General features: G+C 41.1%; 1 protein-coding gene across 2 annotated transcripts in view; it reads left to right on the top strand.

The window, feature by feature from the left end:
• SSBP2 (single stranded DNA binding protein 2) overlaps positions 1 to 27,360 on the top strand; it is a 313,296-nt gene that overhangs the window by 221,794 nt on the left and 64,142 nt on the right. For both annotated transcript variants that reach the window (XM_040341647.1, XM_040341649.1), the window contains exon 5: positions 24,359 to 24,448. In XM_040341647.1, coding sequence (XP_040197581.1) covers positions 24,359 to 24,448 — 90 coding nt within the window. The remainder of the gene's footprint in view (positions 1 to 24,358; positions 24,449 to 27,360) is intronic.

The following is a 27,360-nucleotide window of genomic DNA, read 5'->3' as shown; positions in this document are numbered from 1 at the left end:
TCAGACTTTAAGGGGGCCAGACTGTGGCCATCAAGAATACACAATCCTCCATTGTTGGTGTCAATGGGAGGAACTGTGCCCCATCATTGGTGTCACTGGAAGGGATTGTGCCCCATCATTGGTGTCACTGGAAGGGATTGTGCCCCGTCATTGGGAGGAATTCTGCCCCATCATTGGTATCATTGGGCTCCATTATTGGTGTCATTGAGAGGAATTATACACTTCGTTGGTGCCAATGATTAAAATAACACCCTAATGCCGCATACACACGATCGGTTTGTCTGATGAAAACGGTCTGATGGACCGTTTTCATCAGACTAAACCGATCGTGTGTGGGCCCCATCGGTTATTTATCCATCGGTTAAAAAATTAGGAACTTGTTTTAAAATTATCTGATGGATAAAAAACCTATAGAAAAAAACGATCGTCTGTAGGCACGTCCATCGGTTAAAAATCCACGCATTCTCAGAATCAAGTCGACGCATGCTTGGAAGCATTGAACTTAATTTTTTTTTCAGCATGTCGTTGTGTTTTACGTCACCGCGTTCTGACACGATCGTTTTTTTAACTGATGGTGTGTAGGCACGACTGATCATCAGTCAGCTTCATCGGATAACTGATGGAAAAATCCATCAGACCGTTTTCATCGGATAGACCGAAGGGCCAAATCTGGCTCCCGGGCCGCAGTTTGGAGACCACTGGTTTACATAAATCCCCTGCAAATGCATTACACATACCAGTCTTTCAGACTGCATTTACACCTCAGCAGAAACATTTAAGGCAATTACAGGCATTTTTATCTGAGTATGCATTTACAAGTCTTTTCAATGTGTATTTCAAGCATTTTGCTGTAACGTCTACCCCAATGCAGGTGGTCAGACACTATAGCTGGCTACTGTGTTCTTCACCTATAACCGCCCCCTTTTCCCATAAGGCAAGCAGGCCTACAGGTACTCGGTTGCCCCCAGGTCTTGTACACAATGCTATAGTGCCCAGCCACCACGCCAGGGTAGATGCGAACTGTGCAAAGCAAATGGATACCTGTGGTTAGCAGACATATAGCGTGGTTCTATGACAGTCCAGGTAAAAGGCAGGCTGAGTTCAGGGAATAGTCCAAAATCCGGTCCAAAGTCATTCACAGTGAAGTGCAATCTAGCAGAGCAAGGCAGACAGACTGGAGCTTGCTCAGGAACAACACACGTATCACAAGCGTCCAAATGAGGGTTCAGAAGGCTTATAACAGGCTTGGTTTCCACCCATAGACTAATTATATTAATCAACCTTCAGATGGACAGACATACAAGGAGAGTGCCATAGCCAAAACCCCAGATGCTGAAATGAGGAACAGGAGCACTAAATGCTCCTGATATTTACATGTGTATTCAAATTCAGGCATTTTTGTTTTAGTCAAGTCTTATAGGCTTACAAATACCTTAAATATGTCTGAAAAAATACTCAAACACTCAAAGCATTTTCAGGTGTTGCCAATAAAGTCTATGGGGCCAAACAATGCCCAAATCTGCCTGCCTCTGCTCATGTAGCTTTTGAAACTAAAGGTGTCTAAACACTTCTGTTTGACTATTCTGAGTTGCAATTGAATGCATAGGATTTAGGAAGTTGAGCATTTTGGAGCTTCGAGCTACAAAATGCTCAGGTGGGCATGGGGCCATAGATGGAACCGGAAAGGTACAACAGGGATCGGCTGAACTTCGATCTATATGTGGCCACTGCCACTCAACAGAAGTCTATCTATTGATTGACTTCTGTGGACCAGACCTGTTAGAGAAAAGCCAGTTGATCAGCAGCTGCAGTGCTGACCTTTGTATTGTCAGTGGAGGAGCCCCCCCTGCTGTCAGAATACAATAGCGCAGTGGGAGGGGGGATCCTCCAATAACCTTAAATACGTGACTGGGGCAATTGGTTACGTTTTTTGTTCACCCTGCTCCCTGAACAAAACAAACCGAGCCATGTATGGCCAGCTTTAATGTTTACATACAGTTGTGAGTGCCGGTTCACATTACAGCGACATGAAAGTCGGCACGACTTTGCGAGGCAACTTCAAGTCGCCTCCAGGACATGCAACTTTGCCAGTGGCCAATCAAACAATAATCAGCTCTGTAGGAGGGAGGCGTTTGCCTGAGAACTATTTTCTCTTCCTGTAAAGTTGCTTCAGTTAAGACACTGATGCGACTTTGGAGGCGACTTCCATTGAAATCGATGCCTAGAAGTCGCCTTGAAGTAGTACAGGAACCTTTTCTGAAGTCGGAGCGACTTCAGTAGTGTGCATTAAGACGGCTCTCATTCACTTTAATGTAATTACTCATGTCGCACTACTTGGGGCGACACGTCGGGCACTAATGTTTTACTTTTTTTTCTACAATCAAAACTTTTGTACACTATTTGGTATTGGCCATTTAGGGGCTGTGTTGGTGACCACTTGGTGATTTTTTTTTATTACAGTAAACACTTCTAAGTTTAGTAACAGTTCTTTGAGCAATTATAGATGATTACTGAATTGCAGATCTGTACAAATACTAAACCGTAGTTTAGAATTGGGAATTTTCTTTCATTTTTAGATATTGTTTATTTTCATCCAATTTTCTTATCTGCATTCAGCCATTACATCATTCAGACATTGTCTCTAAACTGACAGGGACAAGCCGTTGCAAGCTATAAAATCCGAGTGTGTATTCGCGCCTCATCTAAGTCAGACTCTGCTGCTGATATTGTTTTTTTTCCAGCTAACCCCAAGTAGATAAACTGTGTGCTGCGGTTTCCGAGGAAAGTAGGAATATGTCCGTTAGTCTCCAGCAGAGTTTATGCCCTGTCCTTTTGACAACAAAGGAGGTTTTTTTTGACAGCTTTCATAATATGCATGAAAACAGAAGTTCAGAGCGACCTCTATTGGCGTGTAATAGAATTATGCTTATGCACAATTATGTCCGGTGCTGCAATAACATTTTTTTTGTTTTACTTTTTCAGTAGATATGAGACCTACTGTGGAATGCCTAGGTTTATGGCTTTTTATAGAAGATATTTAATATCTTGCATCATTTTATACACACACATTATAATTATATATTATCTGTTGTTTTATTAACTAAACCATGGGTGGGATTTAAATAGATTTGCACTTATATGGGTAGAAATATGAACAGGGTTTGCTGGGTTTCCTTATTTCACAGCAGCATGATTCCCATTTGTTACTCCACTTTGAGTGAATGTTTGGCAGGTACTGCCCTGGAAATCAACCCTCCACTGTGCAATGTAGGCTGGAAGAAGATATGTTAATGCCTATATCAACCAATCCCATTTCAGTTGTCCTTTTTGTGGTACTACACAACTTCTGAAAGCTAAGACCTGTCTGGTTACTCTAGAGCAGCCTTTACTCAACCTTTTTAACATGACGGAAGCCCCAAAATAACTTTCAGGTCTTAGGGGACCCCTGCCAAAAATTATTTTATCCCTGGTGGAGAAAGGCAGCACTAGACATTACCTCTATTTTCCATCAGTGTTTGTACTATTAGCAAGGTATATTGCTTCCCCGATATTCTTTGTCATTTGGAAAGTGTCCCTTGTATGCGATCATTAGTAAAAGCAGCACATTGAACCATGTGTTGTTCTGGGATGATACATCTTATATTTATTGCTATTGGTGTAAGTGCAAGAGTGAATATATAGGTATAGATGGGTGTAATATTCTGCGTTTATGCTTTTTTATCACATCTGACAATCAGGAAGGATTTTTTCCCCCGCTGTAGCAAATTGGAGCATGCTTTGCTGGGTTTTTTCCCTTTCTCTGGATCAACTGTGGGTGAAGGATTGTGTATATGGAATTGTATTTTTAATTTCTTTTGGTTGAACTAGATGGGACTTGTGTCTTTTTCAACCTGACTAACTATGTAACTATCATCAATTTAAAATAATAGGAATTTATTGTTGACAATTATTGGCACCTTTTGTGCAAGAGAAGCTCAAGAAAAATGCAGTGCCTGTCGGATGCAGCCTCCCCAGTGCCTGTCGGATGCAGCCTCCCCAGTGCCTGTCAGATGCAGCCTCCCCCAGTGCCTGTCAGATGCAGCTCCCACTGTGTCACAGAGCTGCACTGATGCATTCACACAATTTCACAGTAACCATGCGATAAAGTTGGAAGTTCAGGAATATTCCTTTATCATATTATTTTACAAATCTACGTACACTACAAACTATATGATTGAATTGATTCTGATATCGCTGTTTTACTAACCTGACAGCCTATTATTCTAAATAGGAAACTTTTAATTTTGTTTACAAATATTAAAGATTCTAACTACCAGCAAGAATAAGTCCTTGCATTTAAAGAGCACCTGTCAATTCAGATCCATCATGGCAACGCCTGTTAGCGGGCATCCACTCACCTGCTGCCGCCATGTCCCTCACCTTGTTGTGTCACTGCCACATCACCAGCTGTCCCATTAAAGTGAATGGGACTGTTGCTGAGTCAACAGCGGGTCAGAAGAGGAGCCGCTGCGGGACTGAGGTGACCGTTGCTCTTTAAAAATTATGATTTAAAAATCGAGTTGATGTAAATCAAGCCTTTTTACTAGTGATTTAAATCAAATCTACCCTATCTTCAGTATGTTAGTTTATTTTCTTTTCCATCTCAGATTTTAGATACTATTATTATATAGGATTTTTACATCACCAACAGTTTGCACAGTGCTTTACAGTATAAAGGGAGATATGTACAGTTACAAAACAATTCGAGCATTAGGAGGACCCTGTTTATGAGAGCTTACAATCTAACAAGGAGGGGCAAGGGATATAAAAGGTAATAACTATGGGAATGAGTTAATGAAGAAAATAAAGCGTAATTTCTTGGATAAAGGCAGAATGTGCTTTTATGAAGAGATGAGATTTTCTAAAGGCTGACAGAGTAGGAGATACAGGTGGAGGAAAGAAGTGCCATAGGATGGGAGAGGCTTTGGAGACATGGGAGGAGGTGATGCGGGAGCCAGACAAGACAGCAGGACATGTAGGAAGGAGTGGAAAGGACATTTGGGTGATATTTTTCATCAATAAGATTTTTTTATTGAATTTACGAATACAAACAGTAAAAAAGAAAGCAGAATATAATGTACAAGATGTACGCAAGTACAGTAGTACAAAATATATAAAAAAACTTCCATCAAAAGGTTTTGAAAAAGCCACGCACATCTTGTAGATAACCATAAATCCAAAAGAAAAGGAAGGAGAAGAGACAAAAGGGGAAAGTTGGGTTATATTTTGAGATGAGGTTGGTAATGTAGCAGGGGCAGCCAAGGTTGGCTTTGTATGGGGTCAGGGCTGAGGTTGGTGGAAAAGCAGTTGGAAAGATTGGCGAGTCTAGCAAAAACATTTATTAATTGTCGATATTATAGAAATTGTTACTTTTATGGCTTGGTGTTATTACTGGCAAATACAAAAGTTATCCAGAGCTCAACCCTGTTAGTTGGCCAAAGAATCTTTGCTCTACCTTCAAATAAGAAGGTGCTTCATTTCAATATATATCCCCAGTGTGTGTCCACTCCTAAGATCTGTACCGCACTAATGCTGGCCATACACGGGTCGAATTTCGAAAGAACTTTCTTTTCGAAAATCTTATCAAAGAATTTTCGTTCGTATTTCACACCATTAGTGGACTGCAGCAACAGCCGATTTTCGCGCGGCCATCGAATTTTAATAATCCAATATGTTGGATATTTTTTTTAAAAACTAATGATTTTCTAATCGATGATGGGAGAATCGTGCGAGAAATGTAATCAAAAAAGAAATTCACCTGTGCAAGAAAATAAAATTCCCGGAAAGAAAGAAGATTTCCGGAAAGAAAGAAGATTCCCAGACATGAAAATTCTCTTCTGTAGGAACATGAGGTGAAATCGAAGGTTTGGTCGGTCGAATTTCGAAATCAATGGTGGCAACATCGCATTACAAAGCGCACAAATTTTCGGATTTTCAATAAGACGACTTCATGCTGGCATTTGGCTTTATTAAAAATATATATATATATATATATATATATATATATATATATATATATATATATATATATATATATATATATATATATATATATATATATATATATATATATATATAGTAGGGTTATACCGATACCAAGCATTTGCCCGAGTACTTGTACTCGGGCAAATGCTCCCGATGCTTCACCCGATACTTGCACAGTCAGCGGTGATCAGTGCGTGGGGAAGTTTACAAGCACCCATCACCGCTGTATAGATTTAAAAGTAATTTCTCCGCTTCTCTCTTCACCCCCCCCCGTGGCTTTCAGATGCCTTAAAATCAGCGGTGATCGGTGCTTGTAACTCCCCCACACACGATTACCACTGACTGTCCCGTGTCCTCCTCCAGCCCCCCTCTGTTTTGCTGCAGTCTCCCTCCGTGCTGCCATCTCTATCCGTGTGTCCCCCTCTGTCCTGCTATCTCTATCCGTGTGTCCCCCTCTGTCCTGCCATCTCCATCCGTGTGTCCCCCTCCGTCCTGCCATCTCCATCCGTGTGTCCCCCTCCGTCCTGCCATCTCCATCCGTGTGTCCCCCTCCGTGCTGTCATCTCCATCCATGTGTGCCCCTCCGTGCTGCCATCTCCATCCATGTGTCCCCCTCCGTCCAGCCATCTCCATCCATGTGTCCCTTTCCCTGTCTCAGAGGGGAGATGTCAGAGGACTGTTAAGACCCCTGATATCTCACCAAAGCCCCCCAACAGGGCTGATTAAAAAAAAGAAAAAAATTGCAATAAATAATTAAAAAAATAAAATGTAAATAATAATAAAAAAAAACACACTGACAATCCACTACCCCCCCCCCCCCCTCTAAAAAAAAAAAAGGATAAAAAATCGCTGTAAAAAAAAAAAACGTCACATGACATTAAAAAAAAGTATCGGTATTCGGTATCGGCGAGTACTTGTACTCGGTCTCAAAAAAGTGGTATCGGGACAACCCTAGTACGTAGTACATGTGGGTACCCATATTTGTTCCACATGTCTAATGTTGAACAGTGATTGATTGTGCTTTAGTGCTCACCTTACCTAGGTGTATAGATGAGATCTTTTATTACTTTGTGTAAGTTGATGAGTTCACAGAGCCTTCTGTGACTTGTCTATTCACATATCCTGCTCTGTCTCATAGCAGCCTTGAGTGTACTTCAAAATATCTAATGCCACAGTGCCAATGCATGCGTTATGTTGCAGAGACATGAACTCAACAAAGTGAGATAATGGGGTTGATTTACTAAAGCTTGAGAGTGCAAAATCCTGGTGCAACTGTGCATGGTAGCCAATCATTGTCTAACTTGTTCAATTAAGGTTTGACAAAAAAATAAAAGGTAGTTGATTGGTTTCTATGTAGAACTGCACCAGATTTTAAGCTCTCCAGTTTTAGTAAATTACCCCAATGACTTTCCAGTGGGTTCCTATGTTTTAAACGTTTTGGTTCAATTCAGCTCCGGCGTCAATGAAGCTTTCAGTGGGACTAGTAAGGAATGTGCAGTGTACACCCCTTGTTATTACCTGTGTATCTGAGGCAATAGATGTTTGTTAAAGTGGATGTAAACCCTCCATACACCCAGTGAAGTGAACACCGAGATTAATCAAATCTCCCTACATAGGTTTTATATGTATATCTGCTGTCTTCACATTTATATACTGTTAATAAAGTTTAGATTATGTTAGGAGATTTTCTCTTCCTGGTTAACACAGAGTGTGATGTCTGGGCATACAGCCAAGATAGCTAACATTACTGATTGGAGGAAAGGCACACACCCCCTCTCATCATAGGCAGAGACTCTCGGAGCTGTTTTGTAATAGGAGCTGCTCTCTGCTACTCTCAGGCTGATAACAGAGGAACCGTTCAGAAGAGAGCTATAAGACTTGGCTCATTGAAAAGAGATAACAAAATACTGCAGATATATGTGCCCAGCTCAAATTTCATGAATTGGGTTTACATCCACTTTAAATATACACGGTTTAGGTGGCTTACCATTGGAGAAACAATCTATGTATTTATATATTAAAAATATATATGTTTTAGTTTTACCATTGGCAGCCAAGAGGTGGAACTGTAGAGACTGTAGACAAATTTTCTGCAGTAAACAAATAAGGTACTGCCAACTGCTTTGATTAGACTTCATGGGGAGACTTTATGGGAGTGCGGCTTTATTCTTTGCTTCTAATTTTTAGTGTTTTACTTTTACACAATGAAAAGCCTGAATAGAATGGTGTATCTCCAGCTATTCTACTTATTAACAAACTTATAGAACTAGTATAGTCTGATGAATGTCACGCTGTCTGTGTTTGTAAAGCCTCTTATGGATTTTTTTGTTGCAAAGGAAAAGTCAACAAATGTAAAACTATTGATTGGATTCATTGTTGGGGTAAAAAAAAAAAAACTATAAAACGTTTGTTTGTATAATGAAAATATTGTAAAAGTATATATAAAAAAATAGTTTATCACCTAAAACTGACTATTAACTGGGCCCGCCTAACTATGCATTAAAGGGTCACTAAAGGAATTTTTTTTTTTTAGCTGAAATGACTGTTTACAGGGTATAGACACATAATAGTTAACTGATTCCCTTTAAAAATGATTAAAAATAGAAAAAAACAATCATATAATGTACCTGCAGTTTAGTTTCATTTTTGCTGTTTCCTGGTTCTCTGATGTACAGAGACAACGAGCCAATAGAGGGCAGTGATGCTTTGTAAAACTAAACTGGATTGGTGCTGACACACAGTAATCACACCTCCTTAACTAGTCACCACAGTGAGAAATCTCCCAGTACTGTGGTGATCAGGAACCAGACAACCAGGAAGTGTCCAGAACAGAAACAATGACACAAAACCAGGACTGCAGTAAGGTAAAGGAAGCTATTTAGCTAAAAAAAAAATCCTTTAGTGACCCTTTAAGTACATAAATGAAAGAGACCATTGGGCCAAATCCACAAAAGAGATACGCAGGCGGAACTGCTGTTCCGCCTGCGTATCTCTGTGCCTAACTTTGGGAGCGATCCTCAAAAGGATTTTTCCCAAGTTAGGCAGAAGATCCGACATCCGTAATTTAGTTACGCTGTTGAATCTTCAGATGCAGTACCGCATCCGCCGCTGGGGGCATTTCGAGTCGAAATCCCTCCTTGCGTATGCAAATTAGTAGTTACGGAGATCCACAAAGCTTTAGGCATTGTGTGATTTGCGTAAGTTACGAATTTGCTTGCGCAAAACTAAGGTTGGTTTTATATGGACTAACTTTAGTAGACCATGCAAAACCATACCATTTTTTCGATCGCCGCGTTTTTTTTTTAAATTTGATTTTTTTTTTTTCGTCGCGTAACTTTTTTTTTTCCCGTCGCAACTTTACGAACCCGCCGCTATCCACAAAGCCCGACGTAAACTACGTATGCGCGATGCACGTCGGGAAAAATGACGTCATACGCATGCGCAGTCCGTCCGGCGCGGGAGCGTGCCCTAATTTAAATGGGAATCGCCCATTTTAATTAGGGATCGCTTAAGATGCAAGGAGATCAGCTACACTGGCGCAATTTTAGAGGTAAGTGCTCTGTGGATCGCTACCTAAAATACTAAAATTGCGCCAGTGTAACTTTTCTGCCTAAAACTAAGATCCGCAATTTCTTTGTGGATTTGGCCCATTGTTTTTGTTTGTTTTTTAGATCAGGTACCTGGTAAAGCACGGACTATTGATGCTGGCTGATGGCTCTAAATTCATACATTTGTTTAGACCAGGGTTTTTCAACCAGGGCTCCATTTAACCCTAGGGTTCCTCCAGAAATTGCTAGGGGTTCCTTGAGTAATGAGCAACTTCTGCATCTCACATAAGTTCCTTTTTAGCTATGTGTAGGGGATAATTCATCCCAATGTCCATAAGTGTATGAGGCATTCTTCCCACTGGCCACCATCGTATTTAATGTATCATGAGCTGTAGATATTACTTAGATAGATATTAAGGTAATTATTCACAGGGGCTTCCTAAGACTGGAACTTTTTTTGAGGGTTGAAAAAGGCTGGTTTAGATGATCATGAAACTATGGCAGTCTTGCCAAAATAACTTTCAGGCGAACCCAAAATGGATGACGAAAAGTCCTAATTGTTTCCTTCTAGAGCTACATATTTGCTACATATTTGTGCTTCCTATTCCAGTGTCCAGGTGTTGACTGTTGCTTTTCCTCCCTGTCCACTTGTTGACTGATTGATCTGGTCAGTCACCTGATATAAGAAAACTGAACACTATATCCCTCGCTTGTGATAGAGACGGAGACCTGCATTGTTCTGATCAAGCCTTCCGATTGTCTGCACTAATTTGCTAGATTTCCCTATGTATGACCCGGATCAGATTTTGGACCACCCCAGAACTCCACCTACCTTATCACCTGGAACATCTTAGAACCATGCTATCTGTTAAACTGCAAGTGCCTGTTTGCTTTGTTCAGTTTGCATCTGCCCTGGAGTGGTAGCCAGACTCTATAGCATTGTGTTTAATTTCTGGGGGCAACCAAGTACCGGTAGACCTGCTTGCCTTAAGGGAAAGGGGGCTGCTATAGGTGAAGCACACAGTAGCTAGCTATAGTGTCTGACCACCTGCGTTGGGGTAGACGTGACATTCGTGATATTTTGACAGTCCTGGTTTTATAAGGTGAATACAGGAATATTGAGTTTCTTAGGTAAAGTCTTCAGAATTAATATATTCAAGCAGCATTGAACGGCGTGTTTAGTTTTTCTCGGTTTCCCAGCTAGACAATGCAGCAGAATGTAGATTCTGAGTATCATGCGAGCTGTGTTCATTGTAAGCTGTTTGCAGGATGAATGGACTTTGAGAGGTAAATCTTACTTTATTCTACACAATCCCTGTGAATCCCTCGAGACAGAGCCTGGAGATGGCATCTAATTGATTGTAATCCTCCGTATAACAACCCAGTTCATACGTTCTTTCTGGCCTTTGTTTAGACTCAAATTGGTAAGGCTTGGTTTTTCCGGTGCTCATACAGATAAAGGAAAGACTTGTTTGCTTAGAAAATGGTATAAATATTAACTATTTAAATTTAACATATTTATGCAGTACCAATGTATTTTTCAGACTGCGGGCAAGCCTCTGCCCGTGTGGATCACAGTCTTTTTTCTAATACTGTCATACAAGCATTAGCACACATTCTCAAGAGCATGCAGCATTCAACCCCTACTAGGGCAGAATATAGAGTAGTGATTGCCAACTTACAAGGTGAAGGAAGCCTCAACTTTGGCCCCTGATCTTTTCAAAGGACCACACGTAATATTCAGTATATGACAGAATACCATCAAAGACTTCAAACATACAAGAGGAGACGATCAGAGACTGCAGGCATGCAACAAAGGGGGTGGTTGGATACTAAAGACAGACCACAGGAGATAGTCAGAGACTGTAGACATGCAACATAGGATTGCTAGAGAGCATTGTCATAGCATCTTTACAAATGCTTCCACAACAGGAGTCTGCAAAGGGCTGCAGAGCAAAGTACCCAAGGGTTGCATGTGGCCCTGGTGCTGAAGGTTGGTCACCAGGGATATAGAGAAATCCTATTCAGATAGTGTCTTGGTGGGTCTGAGCCCAGAACTTTAGCGCTGTTCTTTAAAGTGGTTACACATCCTTCAATATACCCAGTGAAGTGACTAGCCTCAGGTGATACAGAGATCAAACAAATCTTCTCAAATAAGTTGTATCTGTTAATCTGCTGTCTTCTCTTCATCCGTTCAAAGTCCAGAATATGTTAGGCTCCATGCACACTAATGTTTTTTATAAGCTCAAAAAATGCAAAAGATAATAACGTTTTTTTTGCTGGCTTGTGTCGTTTTAGAAGTTTTGAGCGTCCTCAGTTTATTAGCATTTTTTACAGTACATAGAAAAAAAATGCTTGAAGAAAGCTGTTTTAGTAGCATTGAAAAACATTTAGCGTTTTTTTCTGCTGTGGAAATACTCCTAATACTCCTTTTTTTTTCCCTGCTCCTAAACACTGAAGCTTGAAAAAAAGCTTCTAGCATAAAATAGTGTGCACTGACACTATTAGTTTCTAGGAGTAGACAAAAAATGGTCATAATAACTTCTAGGAGCTTAAAAAAAAAAAACACTAATTTGCATAGAGCCTAAAGCTTGTCTGAGCTGCCAAAAACGGGGCGGAGAGCTGAAGTTACACTCTGCACAGCTCAGAGAGCTGATTGGAGGGAAGGGACCCCCCCCCCCTCTACACAGCACACAGGGACAGAACTGAGGCTGTCAATCTGCTGGAGGTCCCTCCCCTGTCACCTTTTTTTTTTCTTGGTGTCAGAAAAACTTGTGAGAAGTGGCTCATGCTGATAGCAGAGGAATGAAGCATCAGACAGAAATGACACATAGTGCTCTTAATTATCGAAGTACACACCATGAAGGGATATGTGTTGTCCATATTTCATATCTTAAGGTTTACAACCACTTTAAGGTGCCCCGGGGAAATAATATTTTCAGATGATGATAGCGGCAATACCAACAATGTAATCTAATAGAAATATTGAATGACTATGGCTAATAATAGTTTTAACACTGCATAGAACACTTAACTACTTCCCACCCGGTCACTGCACATATATGGATGGGTGGGCGATTCTTCCTGAGTGGACGTTTAGGAATGTCCCTCAGGAGGGGGATAGTGCGTGCTTGTGCAGCGGTGCGACCCCGATGCGCTCGTGTCACGCGGATAGGGCGCATCTCCAATCAGCAGGAAGGCTCTGTGATTGGCCCTCCTGATCACACGATAGCTGTGTCCAATCACATTGTCATGTGGTGTAAATAGAGAGCCGGTTGCTAGGTGATCGATGCAGTTGGCAGGGGATCAGTGAGAATGAGCTGGTTTTTTTTACAGCTTTTTACGCACTGATCCCCACACAATGTAAACACATGTCCCCAAAATAGTGTCTCCAAAACACACATATCCCCACACACGTCCCCACACAGTAAAAACACCTGTCCCCCACATATGTAACAGTAAAATCACATGTCCCAATGATCATCTGCACACATATGTCCGTGATCACCTGCGCACATCTGTACAGTAAAACCTTGGTTTGCGAGCATAATTCATTCCAGAAATGTGCTTGTAATCCAAAGCACTTGTATATCAAAGCATTTTTTTTACAGGGTATAAAAGAGAAGAGAGGCACCTCTAAGTGTAGCAATAAGTCGCTAAATGTTGTACCTTCATTAAATGTCACCATATTGCTACACTTAGAGGCTCCTCTCTTCTTTTTTATACTCAGTTGTGACATGACGCTACTCTTATATCAAGACATCGCTTGTATATCAAGGCAAAATTTATTAAAACATTTTGCTTGTCTTGTAAAACGCTCTCAAACCAAGTTACTCTCAAACCAAGGTTTTACTGTACATGATCATCTGCGTACATCTGTCCGTGATCACACAAACCAATTATTATACTTTTTTTTTTACCAAAGACATGTAGCAAAATACATTTTGTCTTAAATTTATACCAAAATACGATTTTTGTTGGATTTCTTAAAATAGAAAGCAGAAAATATATTTTTTCCAAATGTCCGCTTATATCACAAAAAATAAAAAACAGAGTCGTGAATAAATACCACCAAAAGAAAGCTTTATTTGTGTGAACAAAATTATAAAAAATGTATTGGGAGGGAAGGGGGTGAAAGTGCCCAGTACTGAAGTGGTTAAAATGTCTACGACAAAAAGGAGAATTGGGTCTGGCTGTTTAGAGGTCCCAGTTTAGCTAGTCATGCCCTACCAGCTACACAAGCGGCTCTGGAGACTTCAGCATTGTCCACCATGAGCTAGACGGAGAGGAGAGGAGCCTGGATGGGGGAGGGAATGAGGGAGTGTATGGGGAATCTGCAGCCCGGAATATGAGCAATCTGCTCTCTATAGTCATTCTAAATAAGTACATCCACAAAGAAAAGAGCATTTTATTACCGCCGTATAACTGTATTAAAGTCTGAATGGCGGAATTGTTTTTGTCAGCACTTGTAATGAGTTCTATTTTACAAAATGTTCGCTAGACAATGAGAAGACATCGGTGAAAACATAGCGGTGCCACTCACCTATTGAAACCTCATTAGTATAATGACTTCTTGATGTTCCATCAATGTGCTTTATTTATAAAATATTGAGCTAATTAAATTGTCTATATTATAAAAGAGAAGGAGGGGAGGATGCTGAATTACAGGTGTAGCAAACAAAACCATTGATAATTGCACCAATAAATTTTATGTGTTGTGCTCTGTGCGCCAGAGATATGCAGTGTCAGCCATTAATGTTCACGCTGTGCCAAGTAATGTCATTAAAAATATATCGTACTGTTCTGTTTTTATTTATCTGTAGTTCTCGCCATCTTCATGTTTGCCATTTCATTGACTGATGTGTTTTTTGCACTAAGCCCAGGATTCAAGAAAAGCCAGGCTTTGGTTTTTCATATATAAGATGAACATTCGATGGGAGACTCGTCCCTGTCCAGGAATGATATTAAACCCAATTGATAAAAAGTAACTTCCCATAGCCATGCTACATGGATGCTCTCTTCTAATCATCTAATACATGTTCTTTTCAGAGCCTCCCATTAGCGCTAACTTCACTTCCTTTTCTGCGATTTTGCTCTGATCACAATTTTATTACAAATATTTTATAGATCTAATGCCGCGTCATTAGATCTAGTTTTTATCGATGTGATTCTTATCAAGCCTGCCTTGCATACACACGATCATGAAAAGAAACGCTTGAGCAAAGCGCTGTGACGTACAACACGTACGACGGCAATATAAAGGGGAAGTTCCATCGGATGGCGCCACCCTTTGGGCTGCTTTTGCTAATTTCGTGTTAGTAAAAGTTTGGTAAGAGGCGCTTTTCAGTTTTCATGCTTTTCAGTCTGTTACAGTGTGATGAATGTGCTATCTCCATTAAAAACGCTAGTTTTACCAGAACCAGTGCTCCCGTCTCATAACTTGCTTCTGAGAATGCGCGTTTTTTTCCCATCGTTAAAACCTACACACGACCGCTTTTTACAACGTGAAAAACAACGAGAAAAAATAGAGCATGTTCTAAATTTTTAATGCCCATTTTCACGACGAGAAAAATGCTGTGGAGCCTACACACGGTTGTTAATTACCAATTCAAAAAATAAAAATTTTCTCGTCGTGGAAAACGGTCGTGTGTACGCGGCATAACAATTTACCTATTGTAGTAGTAGAGTAGTGAAGACCGTAATAACCACTTCACCTCCAGAAGATTTAAAGTCCTGCATTACTTTAACTGAGAAAAAAAAAATGTATTTCTTTATAAATTTAGGCCAATATATATTCTGCTACAAAAATCCCACAAGTGTATATTTATTGGTTTACACAAAAGTTATAGCATCTACAATCTGTTGGATATTTGTATTTATTAAGAATGTATTTATTATTTCAATTTTGTTTACTAGTAATGGCGGCAATCAGCAACTTATAGCAGGACTGCGATATTGCGTCAAGCAATCGGACACTAAACTTTTGCACTTTTTTGGGGGACCAGTGACACGAATACAGTGATCAGTGATAAAAACAGCCCTCAAAAATTCCACTCGCCTGCTCGCATTTCGCGAGTGGATTTTGAGGGCTGGCAAGGAAGAAGTGCCTGAGCGGGGGGGGGGGGGGGGGGGTGAGCACTGCCGACAGCCTGGGTGGAATGGGAGTCCTTCTCCCAGCAATCATGGAGGGGAAGAGAGAGAGAGCCGCCCGGATGATCAGAGCGCATCGCAGCAAACACAACAATTTCATTTGACATTGCTGTGTTCCCCGCTGCTCGCTGTCAGATATTACCCCACCTTCTGGTCCCGGGACTTTGATAGGCAGATCACCCGTCCAATCCCGGTGATGGGTGATCTGTCAATCAAAGTTCCCCCGGCCAGGAGGCGGGGCTGTATATGACGTTGAGCGGCGGGAACACAGCAATTGAAATGAAAGCTGTTATCGCTGTGTTCCCTGCACTGCACTCTGATCAGGTGGCTCTCCTGTCCCTCTCCTCCCCTGCACAGGTAGGCTGCATAGTGGGCTGACACAGGCTGAATGGTGGGCACACAATTGCATTGGTGGGCACAAGGGTGCATTGGCGGACACAAGACTGCTTTGGTGGGCCCAGGCAGCCTGCATTGGTGGGCATGGATAATGTTGTTGTTGTTGTTAATATTTATGTTTATAACTTAATTCTGCATAAAACATTTAAGTGTCATTTCATGAGATTTATGAAGGCGTGTTTAGGGGCGGAATTAGGGGACAGGCGGGCTGGGTGGGGCAACTGGTGGCGAGTATCCCTTGAGGCATGGCTAGTAGCTCAGGACTTGAAATTTTGAGCCCTGATAAAAATATGCACAGTCACTGTACTAATGACACTGGCATTAAACATCCAGGGCAATCAAAGGTTTAACTGTGTGCCTAGCTGGTGTTTTCTAATTTGGGCGAGGTGCTTGTACTAGGGGAAGACTACTTTGCACATGATCCATGTCTTCCCTACTGACAGAACGGCAATCTGCCTTGTGTACATGGGCAGACTGCCATTCCCCCTGTGTTATAAATGATCGGCAGGTCCCAGCAGACATTCAGTTCGATAACCACTCATCGGCTCCCGCTGTAAACAATCACCGTGGTAGCGCGCATTCGCACTTGATACCCAGAAATACCAGATCGCGTATATGTACATGATCTGTTGCACAGCTGTGCCAGTAAAAAAATGCTATAGGGCAGTCGGCAAAACCCAAAAACAAACATTTTATATATTGCAGCTACCCATTTTAGATGTGGTGACTTCATTACTTTCCTTTTTTCCTTTATTTTTACCTGGTGATCTACCCTTTAAGCCTAACGAGCAGGGCCCTTTGATCCCTCTGCATTGATTTGTATTGTAAGTGTACTGTCTGCCCCCATGTTGTAAAGCGCTGCACAAACTGTTGGTGTTATATAAAACCTTTATAATAATAATACTGTTGTATTTATATTTGTTGATATACCTGCAGCCTTCCAGCATTCTCATAGGTACATGAAATTCCTGTGTCGTTAACCCCTACCTCGCCACTATTTAGTGAGCCATAGCCCTCCGCACGCGGTGCCAGCTAATAGAGGCTTGATCCTTCTGACTTTTCCTCTACACAGTATAAGTCCACGTGTGCTTGAGAAAATCCCTGGAGGGATCAGCGATTCCGATTTGTCTTCCAAGTAAGCTCTCTCAGGAATGCAGACATCCTTGGTGAAATACTGAGAAGGGAGACTTAAAATGGTTAACTCTGCACAGAGTTTTCAGAGGAATGCTCTGTGTATTTTTGAGATGAAGGATCTATTTACCTGGCTGTATTCTTACACATAATGATATGAAAACTGGAGCTTTACTCTTTCTAGAGGAGAATCAAATATAGGAAAATGGGGCTTGTATACGTTTTTTTTTATTTGTATTTTTGTTTTTCCCAACATATTTTGATACCCATGTTTGTTCACGATTATAAGCAGTCATTTAATTTGATTCTGATTTAAAACAAAATTCCAGGCAAATCGCTAAATGCATATTTGAAATGCATATATGTGCCCTTTCTTGCCAAATATTTGTAATGTTTGGCCAGATTTGTAGTGTGGGTGCCCTGCCCAATATCAAAGGCCAGGTCCCATATGCATAAATGGCCCTTGAGACTTCAACAGAGCTACACCAAAAAAACAAGTCCATACATTCTTAAAAAAAAAAATAAAAAATAGCATACATTATGCTTTAAGAAAGGCCTGGATACTTTCCTAAATGTACATAATATAACTGTAACATAAGGGGAAAAAACTGCGCTAGTCAAAAAACGTTCTAAATATATATGTGTCAAGGCAGCAGAAAAAATGTGATAAGCATATAAAGTCCAATATAAACTGGCACAGTTTACTTTTATATTGGACATAATATAACTGGGTACTAACATTTATAGGTAAAGTTGATCCGGGGAAAATCCGATTGCCTCTCGGGGGATCAGGAAGGAATTTTTTCCCCTGCTGTAGCAAATTGGATCATGCTCTGCTGGGGTTTTTGGCCTTCCTCTGGATCAACTGTGGGTATAGAATTGGGTGTATGGAATTGTACGATATTATTATTTTTTTTATTTATTTTTTTATGGTTGAACTAGATGGACTTGTGTCTTTTTTTTTTTTAACCCGACTAACTATGTAAATGAGAGTTCTTGCATGTTTAGGGACTGAGCTGCTCCTATATCCATGGTACCGTGGCCTTCATCCCTCTGTCCCAGGTCAATGACCACACTTCTTTCCCGTTGGGTAAAGCACTACATTTTGGGCACAATTTACCTCTTAAAGGGGTTATAAAGGTTTGTTTTTTATTTTCTAAATTAAGCTAGTGCATTGTTGGTTCACTTACCTTTTCCTTCGATTCCCTTCTAAATGTTTTTTTTCTTTGTCTGAATTCCTCACTTCCTGTTTCTCCTCAGTAAGCTAAGCCCCATCATCCATGGGGTTAGTTGGCCAGAACAGCTTACTGAGGAGGAACAGGAAGTGAGAAATTCAGACAAAGAAAAAAAAAACATTTAGAAGGGAAATTGAAGGAAAAGGTAAGTGAACCAACAATGCACTAGCTTAAAAGAACCTATTTAGAAAATAAAAAATGAACCTTTACAACCCCTTTAAGCCTGGTGATTGGACAATTAAGGAGCATTATTATGCTAACGAGGCTTTCCTCCCTCCTCCTCTCAATAAGCTTATTTTGCTAGACTCAAAGCACTATGTGATGCTGAAGAGCCGGTTTAGCTCAGAGTGCTGCCTCTTCTTCTCCCAGACTTCTATACAGGGGATTCCAGGAAGCTGATATATATATATATATATATATATATATATATATATATATATATATATATTATATATAAAAATGTAGGTACCTACAACGAACAGCAATTATAACCACCCACCTAAAATTGAGTAGGCCTCCCTCTTGCCACCAAAACAGCCCTGGCTCATGAAGGCATGGACTCCAAAGGAACATCCATATGAATGGCAGGGCCCAAGGTTTCCCAGAAGAACATTGTCCAAAGCATCACACTACCTCTGCCAGCTTGGCTTCTTCTCATAATACATTGTGGTGGCATCTCTTTCACACGTAAAGGACACACATGCACCCAGACAACTACATGAGGTAAAAGAAAACGTGATTCATCAGACTAGGTGACCGCCTCCCTTTAGTACAGTTCTGATGCTCACATGCCCATTTTGGCTGTGGACACAGGTCAGCATGGGCATCCTGACCGGTCTGCGGCTATGCGGCCCCATGTGCAACAAACTGCGATGAACTATGTGTTCTGATACTTTTCTATTGGAACCATCATTAACTTTTTCAGCAATTTGAGCTACACTATCTCTTCTATTAGAACGAATTTCATAGGTCAGCCTTCGCTCCCTAGGGTCACCAATACCCCATGACCACCTTGTTACCTGTGCGCCACTTTCCTTCCTTGGGCCATTTTTGGTAATTTGCTGTTTTGAAGTTGCTCTCGCCCAGCTGTCTAGCCATTACAATTTGGCCCTTGTCAAAGCTGCTTAAATACTTACACTTGCCCATTTTTTTTTATTTTTTCTACTTTCAACACAACCTTAAGGACAACATATTCATTAGCTGCCTAATCCATCCCAACCCCTTTCAGATGCCATTATAAAGAGATAATCAATATTATTTACTTTACCCGTCGGAGGTCATAATTTTATGGCTGATCGATGTGTACCATCAGTATTTAAATTTACATGTAACGTGTTCATGCCAAGATTACTTGGTGCATTTAGATTCTGCCTAAAGTTCAGCTTTAGCAACCAGATTGCTACAAATGGGGAAAAAAAAGGACAAAAGGAAGAAAAGTTTTGTTTACTGAAAACACAGTTGAAATCTCAACTTCCTCCAATTTTTGTGACATTGTTTTAGTTTAGAGGACTGTCAGGAAATGTCACCAACACTTCTGTAACTTTCCCATTCATAATATCGGACGTGACAGCAGGACATGTGGCTGGAAAGTGATGACATTTTCAAGATCGCGCATCCTTCTTTTTTATAACAAAGTAGGACAGACAGTCTGCTTTTATTTTTTATAAAACGGTTTGGCAGGAAAAGGATCTTCGATGCCCATAACAACCGATCAGAATATTTTTTCAAATCGACAAAGAAAACCTGTCATCTCAGTTTTGATAGATTGCTATTGATGTAAATAAGGCAAATTGAGGCAAAGTGTCCAATGACTACATCAAATATAAGATTTTGATGTTTGGAATTTGTAAAATTTTTTGGCACTTTTTTTGGCATTTTGGATGTTTAAAGGTTAAATCAATGTAAAAAAGCCTGTTAATGCACTTATGAATTTGTCAAAAAAATTATTAAAGCGTTACTAAACCCCGGGCCCAGCATTCACTATATATGGTCTCCCATAGTACACAGAACATGGAAATGCAATTATTTGAATAAATATATACTGCTAAATACCTTTTCTCATTAGCAGTATATAGCAGTCTTGTGACTTCTATCAGTGTCTTGCTGAGCACTGGTTAAAGCTTTCAGGAGTTTTCATCCTCCTCTGACTGTCCCATAAGGATGCATGACCCCTGACCCTCTGTCTGGACAGTGCTGATTGGACCTGTGCTGATCACATGGACCCTCGCAAAAAACAACACTCTAGTAGAGCTGCACGATTCTGGCCAAAATGAGAATCACAATTGTTTTGCTTAGATTAAAGATCACGATTCTCGCAGCGTAATATCTTTTTTTTTTTTTTTTTTTTCACAATCCGAGGTTTATTGAAGTAAAAGTAGGATTGAATATCTTTCACATTATTAAAAAAAATGGGCTAAATTTACTGGTTTAGGTTTTTTTTTTAATTCATTAAAATATTTTTTTCCCAAAAATTTGCATTTGAAAGACTGCTGCACAAATACAATGTGACATAAAATATTGAAACAGTCACCATTTTATTCTCTAGGGTCTCTACTAAAAAAAAATCTATATAAAGTTTGGGGGTTCTAAGTAATTGTCTAGCAAAAAACAAATATTTTAATTTGAAACCAACAAATGTCAGAAAAAGGTTTAGTGTTTAAGTGGTTAAACTTCCTCATTTACACACAAAGGGGCAGATCCACAGAGCAAGTATGCCGGCGTATCAGTAGATACGCCGGCGTACTCGCTCTGTGGATCTTTCAAATTTCCTGCGTCGTATCTTTGGTTTGAATCCTCAAACTAAGATACGACGGCATCTGGGTTAGATCCGACAGGCGTACGGCTTCGGCGTCCGCTGGGTGGAGTTCTCGTCTTTTCCGCGCCGAGTGTGCAAATTAGCTATTTCCGACGATCCACGAACGTACTCGCGGCCGTCGCATTCTCTTACGTCGTCTCTAGTCGGCTTTTTCCGGCGTATAGTTAAAGCTGGTGTTTTGCGGCGTATAGTTAGACTTGCCATGTTAAGTATGGCCGTCGTTCCCGCGTTTATTTTGAATTTTTTTTGCGTAAGTCGTCCGTGAATCGGGATGGACGTAATTCACGTCTATGTTAAAAAATATGACGTCCTTGCGACGTCATTTAGCACAATGCACGGCGGGAAATTTAGGGACAGCACATGCACAGTTCATTCGGTGCGGGGACGCTCTTCATTTAAATGAAACACGCCCCCTACGCGCCGATTTGAATTAGGCGCCCTTACGGCGCGAGAGATAGACTACGCCGCCGTAACTTACGGCGCAAATTCTTTGTGGATTCGAAGTTTAAAAAGGTAAGTTACAGCGGCGTAGCGTATCTCCCATACGCTGCGCTGGTGCAGATCTCTGTGGATCTGCCCCAAAGTCTATTCCTTTGATCTAAAGAACAAATTGTTACAATGTTTAGACTTTGTTCCACTGTTAAAGAATGTTCTGATACTTGGCAGACTGCCCGTTTTTTTTTATTTTTTTTTTTTACCCCCTTTCTTTTGATGGCTGTGGCTTCAGCAGAGCAGAGAGAATTCTCTGCATAGAACAAAATACTTTGTCAAGATCGCAACGGGAAAAAAAGATAGTGATAACGATTTTTAACGATTAATCGTGCAGCTCTACTCTCTAGCAATACACAAACTTTGCATGTACAGCTTGCCCCCAAGGCTCTGTTCTGTGAGCAGATATATTGGGGAAAGTGGAAGAAGGAGAGGTTAAGAGAAGACAGGATCAAACAGCCTTTTTACGCAATGCACAGGATTAACCCCTTAGGTTCCATAGGGAGTACAACAAGCATGCTTTATTGCATATACACACTGATTTTACTGCTGTGGGTTTAGCAACACTTTAATTTAGTATTTTAAAAGTAATTATTGTAAGTTTCATGTTTTGGTATCGGCCTCTTGTATTGCCAGCAGGGCTTTGACTGGTTGAGGGAGGTCAGTACTGGAAGCCAATCGGATGTGCTGAAGTGCTTATATGTCAAGAAATCTTCAGACTGGAAAAGATGGGGCAGGAACACTGCTTCTTCTTTACTGACCAATCACAGGCTTGGGGTAGCAAAGTAAACTAGTTAAGCTGTGTTGCTTAACTACAGTAAAGAAAAGGGTCTACATAACCAGTTCTAACCCATATAGGAATTTCAATAGTCTCCCGTACACCTGTTGCCAAGTATACATACTGTTGAATTATTACTGGCAAGTCTTCAGGGGAAAATAATCGACTGTTGCGCTGAAGATAGAAAGTGGTTGACATGCACAGTTGCTCCAGATTCTGACTGCTTCAGTTTTAATAAATTCCACGCAAAGTATTGCCTCTGAGTACACTACATGCCAAGGGTGAAGGTAGAAGCATGCACGAGGTTGAAGTGACTCCATCATAAGAAAAGAGTGGGCTCTGACATGTCTGACCTTTCTTTTGAGTATAGCTTTGGCTTAATGCTTTCTGAATTTCTGTCCCCAAACAAGTATAGATCTGGATGTAAGACTCAAAAGTATTGAAACCAGACACAGCCAGGCAACTAGCATTTTTAATAGAAGCAAACAATGGCAGTCGCTATACTTTCATCATGACAGAGTCGTGAGATTCTTCTTGTTCTACAGCAATGGCATGCATTGCTTTAGTGCAGAATGCTCTAAAAATTATCATAGAAGGTTAGGTATTCCTTGATTATTTGTTTAATTAATACAACTCTACCTGTCTGGAGTTTGCATGTTCTCCCTGTGCCTGTGTGGGTTTCCTCTGGGTAATCCGGTTTCCTCCCACACTCCAAAGACACGCTGATGAGGTTTATAGGCTCCTGCCTAAATTGGCTCTATTGTGTGAATGTGAGGAAAGCCCGGTACACATGATGAGATTTCTGGACGAATGATCGTCCCTTTTTTTTTTTGTCATGCATGTCTCCATATTGAAAATGAAGAGATTACTAAAGTTACGAAAATTCTCATATGATGGAATAAACATGTGGAAGTGATGTCATGTATTGTTATGTATTTGTATTTTATTTTCAGACCAAAACTGTACTGATTCAGGCTGGGTTCACACTAGTGCAATGCGGGAACCCTGCGAATCCACTGCGGTTCCCATAATCGCACCTGACTCGCAAGACAGTTCACACTGCACTATGCAAACTGCTGGGAGTGTCAATAGAAAGTTAATGGCATCCCCAAATCCGTTCGCATTTCGCAGTGCGAACTGTGAGTTTGGTCATGAATCGGATCGCATGGAATTGAACACCCATGCGATCAGATTTTGGTGCAGACCATAAAAAGGGAGTTTGGTTCGAATGCGATGCAAATTCAGCCATACTATCTTCTGCGATATCACATGCGATATCGCACAGCGCACTGGTGTGAACCGGGGGTAGACGAAAATCATACAACCTGGTATCGTACAACAACGTTTTTTGGCCTTTTGTTTGTCCCTTCGGATAATTTTGGATGAACTGTCACGATCGGCTCTCAAAAGCACCATTGCTTCGAAAGCTTAGATTGTAAGCTCCTTGAGGGCAGGGACTGATGTGAATGTACAATATAAATATATGTGAAGCACTGCATAAATTGTCAGCACTATAGAAGTACCTATGATAATAAATAAATACAATGCTTCCCCCAAAGGAGCTCTCCGTGTGGTGTCTCTACCACGGTCGGTCATCCGTATAAACGCATACGTTTGGGTGGGAGACAATTACCTAGTCTTGATGTATCTGTCATTCATTTTCTTAGTGCACCAGAGTATAGATGAAGATGTTGCTGCCTGCATTTTATACCGAATTGTTTTTGTAAACTAACCACGAGTGACAGGTCTGTAGATAAACCCGGCTAATGGCAGCGTTTTGCTTTTCTTACAGAGTGCTGCGGCTGCGCCCAGTCCCGTACTAGGAAATATGCCCCCAGGGGATGGAATGCCAGTGGGCCCGGTTCCTCCTGGATTCTTTCAGGTATGCACAGACTAAACATCAACACATACAGAATGTCAACTGAAAACATCACGTCAGTTATCAGCTGTTTGCTGTGCTTTGTATTGTTACATTTCTGTAAATTATATATATTTTTGGTATATTATTTTCATCGGTTATAGAATTCCTGTATGGCACTCGGCTTGACATCTGATCCATTCAAGTTTAAATTTCAGAAGGACAGCATGTTTCTTACTTATGATAGAAGCCAACCATAATAATGGCATAAAATTAGGTCAAACATTTCAAGTGAGATTATATTCTGACAATGGCTAATGTTATGCTACCGCTTTAGATGTGTGTACATTTCCTTAGGTGTTCTGACCTGCATGGAGCTAGCTAATCAGGACGTATGTAAGTCTGTGTTAGTTCTGGTCTTTACTGACAAATAACTTGCTGAAGATGTATCTCAGTGACTGCTGCTGTAGATGCCCAACATTGATTGTGCACAACTTGGATTAAAGTGGTTGTATATGAATAATGTACACACCGTATATCCTTCTATGAAAAGTGCAAATGTTGCTGCGCCTATACCCACTGTGCACTGTGCTTTAATGATAAAATATCATTAAAATGCTTTTGCATGTATACCTTCCTCCAAACAACATTTCCAGTGCAAAACAAATAAAGTATAGTCCTTAAACTTTTAAATCCATAACGTACCGTTCATTTAGTGGTTCTCAACAATGTGATCCAGATGACAGGTGCTAGTTCTTGCAAAAGGATCCAAATAAAAAGTGCTGGTGCTTCAGTGATTCCCAACTTCCTTCCAAACTATGCACTCACCTTGACTTATGTGCTGTATGTATTAAACCATCAACATATAAGCTTTATGCAAGGGGTGCCCAACCTTTTGAAGAGCGGGGGCCACTTAAGCAACTCTGTAATCGTTTGTGGGCCACAATGAGTGGAGCGGGTGGATGGCATGTCCGTGTCTGCTCTGCATATGCCCACGATACTTTTTAGCGGATCGTATTGGAGGTAGAACACAAGTCAGTTTATGTTTGCCACTACTTAGAGGGGAATGGAGGGTCCAATTAGTCAGACTGTCGGACTGACCATGTGAAAGGGGCCCAAGACTGCTTTCACATTGATGCGCTGTGGTTTAACCACACCGTGGGTGAAACGCAGTTTACCTTTTGGCTTTCCTGCACTTTGCAATAGACTTCTATTATATTCTGCAGGTTTGGTGCACTTTCAGAAAGCTCACCAAACTCGCAGGTAATAACAGAAGTCTATGGCTCAGTGCAGGTAACCCGCAGGTAAACTGCTCTGCACCTGGGGATCAGTTTAAAGGCAGCCCAGTAAACCACTGCAGAAAAGATATGCCCATATATACACTGATTTTTATAATTAACTGACCTTTAATAACAGTATTCTATTCCATCCCACAGCAGGAGGTCGCAGGCCACATCAGAGGGCTCTGCGGACCACATGTGGCCCCCGGGCCGGTGGTGGGGCACACCAGCTTTATGCCATGACTTGCATACAATATCATTAAAGTGCTTTTGCATACAATTGATATAAAAAGTCTACACACCCCTGTTAAAATGTCAAGAAAATGAGACAAAGATAAATCATTTCAGAACTTTTTCCACCTTTTTAGCCTGGTTTCACACTAGCGCGATATCAAAGATCGCATGTTATTTGCACCCGCAACGCAGGTGCCAATCACATGCGATCTCTGAGCAATGCGAGTTGAGCCTTACTGTTGTATGGCTGAACTTGCATTAGATAATAGTGCAGGGACTTGTTTTTCCCCGCACTAGAATCGGATCACATGGGTGTTCTCACCTATGCAAAACTGATTGCTGTGCGAGTTCAGAGTTCGCACTGCGATCTGTGAACTAAACTGGGGGTATCATTAAATTTTGTTGATGACACCCGCAGCGGTTCGCACAAGGCAGTGTGAACTGCCTGCGGTAGATGTGGGAACCAGGGCTGGAATCGCACTGGTTCCTGCATCGCACTAGTGTGAACCCAGGGTAAATGTTACCTATAAACTGTACAATTCAATTGAAAACTGAAATCTTTTAAGGGGGGGGGGACAAAAATAATGTGGTTGCATAAGTGTGCACACCCTCTTATGACTAGGGATGTAGCTGTGTTCAGAATTAAGCAATTAGGTCCCTTTCACTGGGGCGCGGGCGGCGGCGGTGGTAAAGCGCTGCTATTTTTAGCGGCGCTTTACCGTCATTATTGTGGAGGTATTTGAAAAAGTATTTTGTGGATATATTCGAAAAAGGGTTAAAACCACCCGCAAAGTGCCGCTGCAGCGGCGCTTTGCCAGCGGTACGGCCGTGCTGCCCATTCATTTCAATGGGCAAGAGCAGTGGAGGAGCGGGTATACACATCGCTCTAAAGATGCTTCTTGCAGGACATTTTTTTTAACGTCATGCCGGCGCACTGCTCCAGTGTGAAACCCTCGGGCTTTCACACTGGAGTGAATTGAGACGCTCTTTCAGGGCGCTTTGCAGGCACTATTTTTTGCGTTATAGCGCCTGCAAAGCGCCTCAGTGTGAAAGGCGTCTTACATTTAAACACATGTTAAACAGGAGTCGGTACACACCTGCCATCATTTTAACGTGCCTCTGATTAACCCCAAATAAAGTTCAGCTGTTCTAGTAGGTCTTTCCTGACATTTTCGGCATCCTTCAGCAAAAGCCATGGTCCACAGAGAGCTTCCAAAAGCTTTAGAGGGATCTCATTGTTAAAAGGTATCAATCTTGAGAAGGGTACAAATGACTTTCCTCTAAGCTGTGCAGTGGGCAATGTTCGATCCCTGCCTTCTGATGATCAAAAGTGCTTTAGGAGAATGTAGAGGAGAGGGGGCTGCAGATAAACAGGTACAACTTGTATAGGAGGATTTATTTCACCTCTGTGTATCACCTGAG

This window comes from Rana temporaria, chromosome 1 (genome assembly GCF_905171775.1).
Source record: "Rana temporaria chromosome 1, aRanTem1.1, whole genome shotgun sequence".
Classification (NCBI taxonomy): Eukaryota; Metazoa; Chordata; class Amphibia; order Anura; family Ranidae; genus Rana; species Rana temporaria.
Note: the sequence above shows the minus strand (reverse complement) of the source record. Positions and strands in the feature narration are given on the sequence as shown.